The 12,597-nt window shown below is 41.8% G+C and overlaps 2 protein-coding genes across 3 annotated transcripts in view; one reads left to right on the top strand and one right to left on the bottom strand.

Moving 5' to 3' along the window:
- Nucleotides 1-51: 51 nt before the first annotated feature.
- maff (v-maf avian musculoaponeurotic fibrosarcoma oncogene homolog F) lies at nucleotides 52-7,508 on the top strand. The gene is made up of 3 exons (XM_029699219.1): nucleotides 52-256; nucleotides 5,086-5,172; nucleotides 5,283-7,508. Exons 2-3 carry the CDS (start codon nucleotides 5,140-5,142, stop codon nucleotides 5,724-5,726), a joined length of 477 nt encoding a protein of 158 aa, XP_029555079.1. The 5' UTR covers nucleotides 52-256; nucleotides 5,086-5,139; the 3' UTR covers nucleotides 5,727-7,508.
- Nucleotides 7,509-10,222: 2,714 nt separating this feature from the next.
- Nucleotides 10,223-12,597, bottom strand: part of tmem184ba (transmembrane protein 184ba) — a 31,098-nt gene continuing 28,723 nt past the window's right edge. Inside the window, exons 8-9 of one of the 2 annotated variants that reach the window (XM_029699216.1) lie at nucleotides 12,567-12,593; nucleotides 10,223-12,281 (exon numbers count right to left, since the gene is read on the bottom strand). In XM_029699216.1, coding sequence (XP_029555076.1) covers nucleotides 12,052-12,281; nucleotides 12,567-12,593 — 257 coding nt within the window. In that variant the 3' untranslated portion in view covers nucleotides 10,223-12,051. The remainder of the gene's footprint in view (nucleotides 12,282-12,566; nucleotides 12,594-12,597) is intronic. The other variant, XM_029699218.1, reaches the window with a different exon arrangement.

The raw sequence follows: 12,597 nt of genomic DNA, 5'->3' as shown, positions 1-12,597 counted from the left end.
TGTGGGGGCGGGCGGGATCCACCCTCATTCCTTCGAGCTTACGTCATTGTTACTGTGTTTTTTGTGAATGAAAGAATCTAACCCCAACGAACAGAGTAACTCCGGGAAAAGGCGGACTGACATTTTGTCGCTTATCTCACTTCGACTGAACACAGTATTTGACTTTTCTCCGTGTTTTTAAACATTTATTTATACAATTGTGTCGACTTCTCAAAGACTGGCAGTTGGTACTCTCCAACGACACAGCTAAGGACAAGTAAGTAGGCAGCTGTTTGCTTTTCGAGTTAGCCAGCCATCTAGCTAGCATTGGCTAATCCGTGTTGTTGGCTAATGCTACTAGCATGTTGTTTAGCTAGCCTTGCAAAATTGCTACAATTTGGCAACAATGATACGACCACATATTCACTATCTACATATCTTAGATGCATGTCGGGTATTGTTCTCGATATGTGGTGTTTTGTATAACATTGTATAGGTTCTCATTTTTAAAGATTAAAAGGAGTTATTTAATCGTTGCTAAGAAAAAAAATGGATGGCGACCTGCGCAGTTGCGATGGCCGTGTGTTTACTATCGCATTGAGCCAGCTCCCTTCCAGTTTAAGGAAATTGGTGGATTTCTATTGAGAATTAAATGTTTACATGGGCACAAATCTTAAATGTGAATCTGTTAATAATGAAAGTTAGCTTATGAAACATCAATATAATTTGAAAGGTAAATATAGCGTTGTGTTTCTGCTTATCGGTTAATTGGATTATACGTTACAACTAACGTCATAACGTTAACTGAATTGTGTTATAACACTATTGGGCACAAAATACTGCTTTAAATGCAGAATTTAGGAGACGGGTATCGTTCAATATTTAGTGAGGTTTTATTGACACAATACATGGACGAGAGAGTGTAGTCGCCCGTTAGAAACTAGCGGTGGGCAGCTTATTGCTGAATCACTATGACTTTATGAAATGGTCACATCGGTTTACAACGGCGCCTCGTGGTAGGACAGACGTTTTTGAGTGTAAGGTCACTTCCCACGTATTTCGGGAAACAGTAAGGTCAGGGATCCACCATAAACTCACCAGAGCCTTTATTTAGAACAATAATTATAATCCAGTCTAGACGTCAATGTTAGAGCTGAGTCATCATTCTATTTTACATCTAGCCAGTTCTTGTTGTGATCTCGTTCCTTATCCTAATTGGGGGAAGGGGATTTTATTGTTTAATGATTGTGATAACCCACATCAAACACAAGAATAACTTCTAAAATAACACTCAAAACATAGCTGCCACTTGTCCAGAATAGATAAAATATTAAAATGTAAAAGAGATCCTCCAAATACCAAGTTTCACATGGAAGAGTCCAAACCCAGCCAGTGGAGGCTCCTTAGAGGAGGAAGGGCAAGACCATCATCCTCAGTGAATTTCGTGAAAATAAAGGAAACATTAAAGTTAACCTTTTTAGATAAAACTATACTACATATATTCACGTCACCAAATAATTGCTTAAAACACACTGTTGCATTGAAGGTCTACAGTAGCCTCAGCAGCACAAGGGTAGCACCATGGTGTAGCTGGAAGACAGCTATCTTCCTTTGTCCTCTGGGTACATTGACTTCAACACAACCTAGAAGGCTCATGGTTCTCACCCCCTTCCATAGACTTACACAGTAATTATGACAACTTCCAAATTGATCAGAGCTCTTGCAGCATGAACTAGCATGTTGTCCACCCAATCAAAAGATCAGAGAATGAATCTAGTACTGAAAGCTACAGCTAGCTAGCACTGCAGTGCATAACATGTGGTGAGTAGTTGACTGAAAGATAGAGAGACCAATAGTTGAACAAATTAATTTCTTCCAAATTAAGAAGTGAGGTTGTATTTTTTTTAATTTTAACTTTCACTTAGCAAGCGAATGCAGCTCGCTAGTTTTAGCCTACTCAAACACCCAGCTCAAAAAGAGAGGGATGCAATGTTAGCTAGCTGGCTATCAAATAGTGGAACTCTTCCAAGTCAAGGTAAGCTTTTGGTTTTATTTTATTGTCACCGGGGCCTGCCGGTGTAACTGCTGAACTGCTTTCTGACTGCACTGTACTGCATGATTAAAGCGGGTTTACTTACGCGTCAGTTCTAGTAGCTATGTTGACAATGGCGTGACAACGATGTTGGCAGTGTGTAACGGTTAGCGGTCATGGTATGAAGGTTTGGCTTGGAAAGGTTTTTGTGCCTGGCCATAGACAGCTGATGTGCAATGAAGTCCACAAGCGAAGGGGAAAGGTGAGAAGAGGAGAGCACGTAGATGGTTGCAAGACTACAAAGGGAAACCAGCCACATCGCGGACACTGACGTCTTGCTTCCGGACAAGCTAAACACCCTCTTCGCCCATTTTGAGGAGAACACAGTGCCACCGACGTGGCTCGCAACCAAGGACTGTGGGCTCTCCTTTTTCCATGGCAGACATTTTCGCGTGTTATGCCTCGCTAGGCTGCCGGCCCAGACGGCATCCCTAGCCGTGTCCTCAGAGCATGCGCAGACCAGCTGGCTGGAGTGTTTATGGACATATTCAATCTCTCCCTATCCCAGTCTGCTGTCCCCACTTCAAGATGTCCACCTTTGTTGCTGTACCTAAGAAAGCAAGGGTAACTGATCTATTGCCCCGTAGCACTCACTTCTGTCATCATGAAGTGCTTTGAGAGGCTAGTTAAAAATCATATCACCTCTACCATACCTGACACCCTAGACCCACTTCAATTTGCTTACTGCCCCCAATAGATCCACAGATGATGCAATCGCCATCGCACTGCACACTGCCCTATCCCACCTGGACAAGACGAATACCTATATAAGAATGATGTTCATTGAATATAGCTCAACATTCAACATCATAGTACCCTTATTAAGCTTGGGGCCCTGGGTCTGAACCCCGCCTTTTGAAACTGGTTCCTGGACTTCCTGACAGGCGCCCCCAGGTGGTGAAGGTAGGAAACAACACCTCCACTCCGCTGATCCTCAACACAGGGTCCTCAACACAGGGGCCCCACAAGGGTGTGTGCTCAGCCCCCTCCTGTACTCCATGTTTACTCATGACTGCGTGGCCACACACGCTTCCAACTCAATCATCAAGTTTGCAGACGACAACAGTAGTAGGCCTGATTACCAACAATGCCGAGACAGCCTACAGAGAGGTGAGGGCCCCGGGAGTGTGGTGCCAGGAAAAAACCTCTAACTCAATGTCGACAAAACAAAGGAGCTGATCGTGGACTTCAGGAAACAGCAGAGGGAGCACGCCTCTGTCCACATCGACGGGACCGCTGTGGAGCAGGTGGAAAGCTTCAAGTTCCTTGGTGTACACATCACTGATGACCTGAAATGGTCCACCCACACAGACAGTGTGGTGAAGAAGGCGCAACAGCGCCTCTTCAACCTCAGGAGCCTGAATAAATTTGTCTTGGCATCTAGAACCTTCACAAACCTTTACAGATGCACAATTGAGTCCTGTTGGACTGTATCACCGCCTGGTACAGAAACTGCACCGCCCGCAACCGCAGGGCTCTCCAGAGGGTAGTGCGGTCTGCACACCTCGTCACCGGGGCCAAACTACCTGCCCTCCAGGACACCTACAGCACCCGACATCACAGGAAGGCCAAAAAGATCATTAAGGACAACAACCACCTGAGCGACTGCCTGTTCTTCCTGCTACAGGTGCATCAAAGCTGAGACTGAAAAACAGCTTCTCTCTGTCCATCTCAAGGCCATCCGACTGTTAAATAGCCATCACTAGGTGGCTTCCACCCAGTTACGTAACCTTGCACCTTAGAGGCTGCTGCCCCATATACATAGACTTGAAATCACTGGCCACTTAATAATGGAACACTAGTCACGTTAATGTTTACATATTTTTGCTTTACTCATCTCATGTATAAACTGTATTCTATTATACCTTATTTTAGTCTATGCCACTCCAACATTGCTCATCCTAATATTGAATTATTCCTAAATTCCATTCTTGTACTTTTTTAGCTTGTGTGTATTGTTGTTAATTGTTAGATATTACTGCACTGTTGGAGCTAGAAACACAAGCATTTTGCTACACCCTTAATAGCATCTGCTAAACGTGTATGTGACAAATATAATTTCATTTGATATAAAAACAGCATGATCCCTTTGCTCGTTGTATATGTGGCTGCTATGAAAGGGAACTCTGTTTGCGTGTCATCGTGTCTTCATTCTGCTGATTCTGGTAAAAAAAATTTTTTAAGTTAGACTGAAGTGAACATAACAGGTATTAAAATAGATTAATTTGTCAAATAGAAATTCACGTTTGCAACTGTTGGACTAATGATTACACCCTAGATCAGCTAGATGCAGGCATGAGTGTGCAAGGCGTTTATTGAATGTGTCACTGTCTGTCACCTTGATTACTCACAATTCTAACGACCTGTGCACCTACGTTGTAAACTTTCATTCATAGACTAGGTTGTAGCAACCTCATGGGTACAGGGAAAATTTGAGTATCATGTAGTAGCCTGAACCTATCACTCTTACATTGAGCTGGGTGAATGGAATATGAATGACAGTATGCTGTAATAGAAATAAGGCCATGCTCATAAAAAAAGCACGCCCCCATCTTCAATGGCACCGACCGCCACTGAACCCAGCCCCCATAGTTTGAGCATTTGGAAATGCACAATATGCCCAATCTGTTAGGTTATAACTGTATTCATACTAGTTCAGTTCTGCTGTGATTGTTAGGAAGTGGTTACTTGTGTTTGAGGGGAACACCTGATTTGAGCAATGTGGGATGGGCACATGATAAACTTAACTTCCCTTCACTATTCCAGTCAGGGGAGAAATCTTAAACTTTCAAAACCTCACTTTACTCCCACTTAGACATTTGAATGATAGACTGCAGAAGTGTGGTGGATGTTTTTTTTTTTCAAGGGAAGGTCTTCAGTCCAAGATGGAATGTCTTTATATCCTACTACACTGAGTAGTGTGTGTGTATATAGGGTAACACATGAACTTCATTAGATGAATGTCTCTCAAATGCTTCAAATGTAATCATGTCCTTTCCCTCACTCTCTTGTAGACCGTCTATAAATCTGTGTTTATTGGTGTCGGAGACACAGGATAAAGCCATATCATGACGTCAGAAAGAAGCAGCAAAGCCCTGAAGGTAGAATTAGAATACATTTATGATAACGTTTGGAGTTCATTCAATTTTAAAGTGCATTTTACACGCACTTTCTCTAAAATAAAATTATAAAACTCTCCTTCCCTCTCCAGGTAAAGCGGGAGTGTGGTGAGAACGTTCCGGTGTTGTCGGACAGCGAGCTCATGTCCCTGTCTGTACGGGAGCTCAACTTGCACCTGCGGGGTCTGTCCCGCGAGGAGGTCCAGAAGCTCAAGCAGCGCCGGCGCACTCTGAAGAACCGCGGCTACGCTGCCAGTTGCCGGGTGAAGCGCGTGTCCCAGCGCGAGGCCCTGGAGCAGCAGAAGAAGGAGCTCCAGAGGGAGGTGGAGAGGCTGGGGGTGGAGAACGCAGGGATGAGGAGAGAGCTGGAGGGCCTAGGGGCCAGGCTGGCAGCCCTGCAGAGGTTCGCCCGTGGGTTAGAGTCTGGAGGGGGCAACCTCCTGGCTACAGCCCCACGCCTCAACACAGCCTCTGTCATTACCATAGTGAAGACCCCGCCACAGGCCCACGTCCAGAGAGAGCAGGGGGGGTCCTAGGAGGAACCGACCGGGCTGGGGACGGACAAATGCTTGTACATGCCCTCTCATATACACACACAGGCTCTCATATATATATATATATATATATATATATCTCACACACACACACACACACAGGTAGACACATGCCCGCTTGGAGAGAGCAGGAGGATTGGAGGAATTGGACAAATAGGCACTTATGAAGCTCATGCGCTTTGGATGACACACACACACACACACACACACACACACACAGACATACGGTGTTCACAGGCAGTGACAAATAGTCTCTAAACCTAGCCAACACACACTCAGACAGGCGTGGACTTAAGGAAACACGACGGTTGACGAATCCAACTAAAGCACGACAGACGTGCAAAACAGGGACACAGACACCATCCGTGGACAAAGCCAGTCTTGCTGCTGGTGCTCTCTGTAACTGCTACTCAACAGGCCGAGCCAGCTAGCTCTCTGCCTTCTGGTATGGCATGCAGCCCTGCTACACAATGTCTGGGTTAATCAGACTCTTCCACCGCTTCTTCTAATGCTTTGACTTTTTAAATGGCATCACTATTGACATCTGTACACGTCTTGGAGTGTTGTTCCTCTGTACTTCTAGTGTGTCGATACTATTGTGCTTCACTGTGCTGCCGTGTGTAGTGGTTACATGGGTGTTTTCAACTGTACCACAGTGCACATTTTTGTTTGCTATAAAAAACATCCTTTGCTTGTCTCTAGATTCCTCAACTTGCAGAAGTTGGTCATTGCTGGAAACAGTTGAATAATCAACATCTCGTAGAATGCTATGTCAATGCAAAAATCTATTGATGCATTCCTTTGTTATTTTATAATGTTTATACAAGAGACAAATGTTTTAGCAAACGTTTATTCAGAGGTATTCTATTTTATGTGTATTTAAAGGATAGATATTACAAAGCTAATGAGTGCTGTGATGTAATGTATGTTTCAAATACCTGGATATGACTAGTTTGGGGAAATTCTCAAGTCTAATTGTTGTATGGAGTGTGTGACGATTATTTTTGTAATGTTTAACTTGTAATGAGCTGTTTTAGATATGCTAAAAGCAGACGGTCATGTTGCTGTAAGATGATTTTAGTATGTGTGTACACCATATTTGTACTAATTTCATAGTGAGTCGAGTGGCTTGTTGTAGGGATACTATTTTTCTATAAAGTACCAAGGTGATTGCGATGATACGTATTGTTATTTATGATAATTATTATTTTACGTTTTGTTTTCTGAAATGGCTCGAAAGGGAGACAAACACTGTAAGGAGAAAGAACGAAGGAAAAGAATGGTAGAAGAAGATGAGAGGAAAAAGAGCTGGATATGAAGAAAAGATGTGGTGGTAGAGAGGATTTGGGAGGTGAATGAGGAGGTCAAAGAGAGAGAGGACAGATAAGGTGGTGCTTAATTCACCTGAAAGCCTTGTAACATCCATTATTTATCAATAAACCCCTGCTGACTCCACTAGACAGTTTGATTCGACATTCGGAAATGAATGGCAATATAAATTTAAACTGTCAATAATATGACACATTATATTGTGTTGATTAATACTCCCTTAAGATATACTTAGCTATCTTCTCAATATCAATGTTGCATAGCATTTATCCTCTGTCTCATATAAGATTATTAATGTCAAATTGTGCTGGATGTTTTGTACAGCAAAACTAAAATGGTCTGTATTTATTACATGTATTTTTTCTATGGTGAAAATTAAGTACATTGTCTATTTTATATATTAATAACTGAAATAAATGTTGTATATATTGTGAATACAATGGTGTGATTGTGATTATTTATATAAATCAAATACAACAGTGAAATGCTTACTTACAAGCCCTTAACCAACAATGCAGTTTTAAGAAAATATCTATAAAAATGTTTCTTTAATAAAAGTAACAAATAATTAAAGAGCAGTAGTAAATATAAATAGTGAGGCTATGTACAGGGGGTACTGGTACAGAGTCTGTGTGCAGGGGCACCGGTTTGTTAAGGTAATATGTACGTGTAGGAAGAGTTATTAAAGTGACTGCATAGATAAGAGTGGCAGCAGTGTAGAAGTGTGTGGGGGGGCAATGCGAATAGTCTGGGTAGCCATTTGATTAGATGTTCAGGAGTCCTATGGCATGGGGGTAGAAGCTGTTTAGAAGCCTCTTGGACCAAGACTTGGTGCTCCGGTACCACTTGCCGTGCGGTAGCAGAGAGAACAGTCTATGACTAGGGTGGCTGGAGTCTTTGACCATTTTTAGGGCCTTCCTCTGACACCACCTGGTATAGAGGTCCTGGATGGCAGGAAGCTTGGCCCCAGTGATTTACTGGGCCGTACGCACTACCCTCTGTAGGGCCTTGCGGTCAGAGGCCGAGCAATTGCATACCAGGCAGTGATGCAACCCGTCAGGATGCTCTCGATGGTGCAGCTGTAGAACCTTTTGAGGATCTGAGGACCCATGCCAAATCTTTTCAGTCTCCTGAGGGGGAATAGGTTTTGTCGTGCCCTCTTCATGACTGTCTTGGTGTGCTTTGACCATGCTAGTTTGTTGGTGATGTGGACGCCAAGGAACTTCCCTGTAGCGCAGTTGGTAGAGCATGGTGTTTGCAATGCCAGGGTTGTGGATTCGATTCCCACGGGGGGCCAGTACAGAAAAAAAATGTATGAAATTAAATGTATGCATACTGTAAGTCGCTCTGGATAAGAGCGTCTGCTAAATGACTAAAATGTAAATGTAATGCTCCACTGGTAGAGAGGGTGAGGTGAGTCCCCTTTCACCCCTTACAATGCAAAGCACATTGATTACTTCAAAAAAGTAATATAAATCCAATACCTTAAGTCAGTCATGACTCAGTACCGGTGTTGGTAAACTATCAATTATGACCACTGTTAAATTGTAATGGCTGACCATGTCACACAGCTGATCATGTAGTTGTTGATCACGCTGTTTTTGCCAGTTCTTCCCCACGGGCAGGTTTCATAATGTATGAGAGGGAAGCAGAAAGGAGAAGAATGAAACCATAGTGTATGTACAACAGCAGGGAGCGGTTTTCTTTAGGGAACTACAACTACTGTTGACTAGGGAGGTTAAAATAAGCAATGGTAAATGTTCATGTAAAATGTACTTTCAGAAGAGAATAGCAGATATAATGTTCATGTAACATTTCCTTTCAGAAGAGAAAAGCAGATATAATGTTCATGTAACATTTCCTTTCAGAAGAGAAAAGCAGATATAATGTTCATGTAACATTTCCTTTCAGAAGAGAAAAGCAGATATAATGTTCATGTAACATTTCCTTTCAGAAGAGAAAAGCAGATATAATGTTCATGTAACATTTCCTTTCAGAAGAGAAAAGCAGATATGTCTCCCTATGAGATTTCCCACTGTTTCACTTGTGATTTGGAGCTATATTTATCATAAGATCATAAGACATCTAAGAGACAACCAAGTTCTAAAAATACTTTTTAATATGAAATAGCATAATAATGACAAGACTCCTTAAAAACAAATCTAAATATCTTTATTTTCTCTTGGCTTAATATTTTTTTCTCTGAATATTATTTAGATGAAAAATAGAAGCATAATATCAGCAGCTTTATGACATAATACAGAAAAATAGTCAAAAGAAGAGAGTTTATAGAGTGATATCTTAAGTCTTCTACATCTGGTTAATAAAATGCACCCTAGGTCTAGATCAAGAGAGAGAGCGCAGAGAGAGAAGATATCAGAAAAATAGGAAATGGAGAATGAAATGGTCTTGTGGTATGTTTCTCTCTGTACCAGAAACTCTAAATGTTTAGGGATGAGTCCAAACCATCATAATATATTCAACGTGTTAGAGAACTCAACTGAATGCTACAGGAGATATCATAATGAGCTCTCTGGCCTTTCCTCTCAAGGCCTACTGCAGTTCCTTAACATGCTACATTCTGACCATATCTTAATGGCAGTAGTGTAAAGTAAAAATACTTGAAAGTACTACTTAAGTAGTTTTTTTTGGGTATCTGTACTTTATTTTACTATTTATATTTTTGACAACTTTTACTTTTACTCCACAACATTCATAAAGAAAATAATGTATTTTTTACTCCTTACATTTTCCCTGACACCCAAAAGTACTAGTTCCATTTAGAATGCTTAGCAGGAGAGAAAAATTGTCTAATTCACGCACTTATCAAGAGAACATCCCTGGTCATCCCTACTGCCTCTGATCTGGCAGACTCACTAAACACAAATGCTTAGTTTGTAAATTAGTCTTACTGTTGAGTGTGCCCCTGGCTATCCGTAAATTAAAAATAAATACAAAATTGTGCCATCTGGGTTGCTTAATATAAGGAATTTTAAATGATTTATACTTTTACTTTTGATACTTAAGTATATTTTAGCGATTACATTTACTTTTGATAAAGTATATTTAAAACCAAATACTTTAAAACTTTTACTCAAGTATTATTTTAATGGGTGACTTTCACTTTTACTTGAGTCATTTTCTTTTAATGTATATTTACTTTACTCAAGGTTGACAATTGAGTACTTTTTCCACCTCTGCTTAATGGGAAATATTGACCCACCCAACAGACAATAGCCTCTCTGGACTCTGGCTTTCCTACGCATATTGGGCCTAGCTATCACACATTCACACACAGCAAAAATTGAGAGGTCAGGATAGACGGAGGCTGGGACTCCACTCCACGACACAGCATTCCTTTCTCTCGCACACAGAATGTGTAGGCTGCAAGCATAACGTGTTACCATGATCAGTCTGTGTTTGATAGATTTGTGTGTGTGTCTGTCTGTATCAAGTGACCAAATATAATAGTCTCCCTGCTGCGCTCTGGTTGCAGGATTGAGCATGGAGCAGCAGGGACTCAACATGTCTTTACTGTATAATGGCAGCCAGTCCCGTATTACTCACTACCAGGGGCACAACTTTTACTGGGGACAGGGAGACATCTCCCCCCATATTCTGAAATTGCATTTGTCCCCCCGTTTTATCATTGGTATGTGATAAAAAAAAATCTAAAAGGCAACAGTGTGCTTTAGGACCATGCGGACGTCTCTGAGCGGTCGGGTAGGCTGTTTGGAGTGTTTATCTGACTGAAAAAAATATATATATGTCCCCCCCACGTTTAAAACCAAAGTTGCGCCCCTACTGTCTACAATGAACTAAAATCTAAACTATGGATAAAGCAATATATTTTCTCTGTAAGCACTGAACATTCACTTCTATGTAATGAAAACATGTATACGACACTAAAAGTGAGTCTAAAACTGACCCACACTTCATTACAAAGCTGAATATTTGTATCGAGTTACACTTTATTTGCCTGAAATTGTGCAATGTCTGTCTAATTGGAATTGTAAGTATATAAAAATGTCCTACATTATAACCATGTAGCATAACATTTAACTATATTCTTGCGTTGTCTGATCACACAGATCGGTTTCACTAAGGTGTTTACCCTAGATGACTTTAACCTACATTAGAGGCCAGCAGAGGTCTGGTGACAGAGTGAGCCTCGCTGGATGAAGGCCTAATCCTCACCATACAAATAATGGCCCAATTACAACAGTATAATCCAGACTATCGCACTGTTCGTCTGCCCTCACCCTGCTGGTCTGCATGCTACAGCCACTAAACACCGGAGCAGTTCTCTTCATCTAGAATCTGATCAAGTGCTGTCAAACCAACCATTATCCCTCCCTTCCCCCTCTCTCATCTGTCCCTGTCCCATACTCCAGTCCATATAGCTGGTTCTCCCCTAAACCACTCCCCCACACCATCCCTTTAAAATCAACTTTAAAAATTGTCACCACGGAGAATGGTCTTAAAACTGAACATTTTCAACCAAAACGACAAATAAAATGCCATCCATGGCCAAAGTACTTTAATATAAATGTAGTATGGGCCATCATCTTCATTGGATGATAACTAGCAAGCAGACACACTTTGTAACCATAAAATCACTTTTATTCAAACCATAAATGTCTCTCTAATAAGTGAAGTAGAGTTCTCTCAGAAAATCCCTATAAGTCCTATATAACCAACCATTGAAGTTTTTCTAGACAATGGTTTCAACCATATCATCATGTTCCCAATAAGCGTATATTCTACCAAGAGAAGAGTTCCTGTAAAGTCCTGAATTGTGTGTAGTAGAGGATATTGAATGGACCAGTCATATGGTCCTGTATTCCTGTATTGAGGTCGATGCCAACCCCAAACAACACACTTTAAATCCCCTGCCAATACTCCATAAAACCAGGAGGTACTACCTCACCCCAACAGTCAGTAAAGAGGTGATTGGCTGGGGCTGGTGGGTGTTAACTTAGAACTCGTCATCTGAGCTGAGCAGCAGGGTCTTCTCGTTGTCGCGGGTGCTGATGGTGCTGTGTGTGCGGGACACTGGCGGGGCAGAGTGACCCTGTTCTAGGGTGGACTGCTGGGTGTACTGCTGGTAGGCCGGGGAGAAGTTATGGATAGCATCCTGGACCATGTCTCCAGGGTTCATCGTCTCCTTCAGGCTGCTGGAGATGCTCTTCATTGGGGCACAGCGACCTGAGAATAGGGGGGTGGAGGAAAGGACAACAGGTAAGAGATAAAATATAAAAAAGGTCAAGTAGGAGTTGTGTAGTAACTGTGAATAATGTAAAACCTAAGCACAGTGAGAAATCACTGCTGGAAGCTTGCTGCAGTGAATGTAAAAACAGCAACTAGGACAACCACTGATTTGACAGAAAGCAGCTTTTCATAGAAAGACAAAAGGAACACAACATTGAACATAGGATTGTAAGAAATAGAAAGAAGCGTAAAGCTGGGGAAGAGACTCAGTGGTAGACCTACCAGACTCTCCATACATAGGAACTGGGCCTTG

This window comes from Salmo trutta, chromosome 18, assembly GCF_901001165.1.
Source record: "Salmo trutta chromosome 18, fSalTru1.1, whole genome shotgun sequence".
Lineage (NCBI taxonomy): Eukaryota > Metazoa > Chordata > Actinopteri > Salmoniformes > Salmonidae > Salmo > Salmo trutta.
Note: the sequence above shows the minus strand (reverse complement) of the source record. Positions and strands in the feature narration are given on the sequence as shown.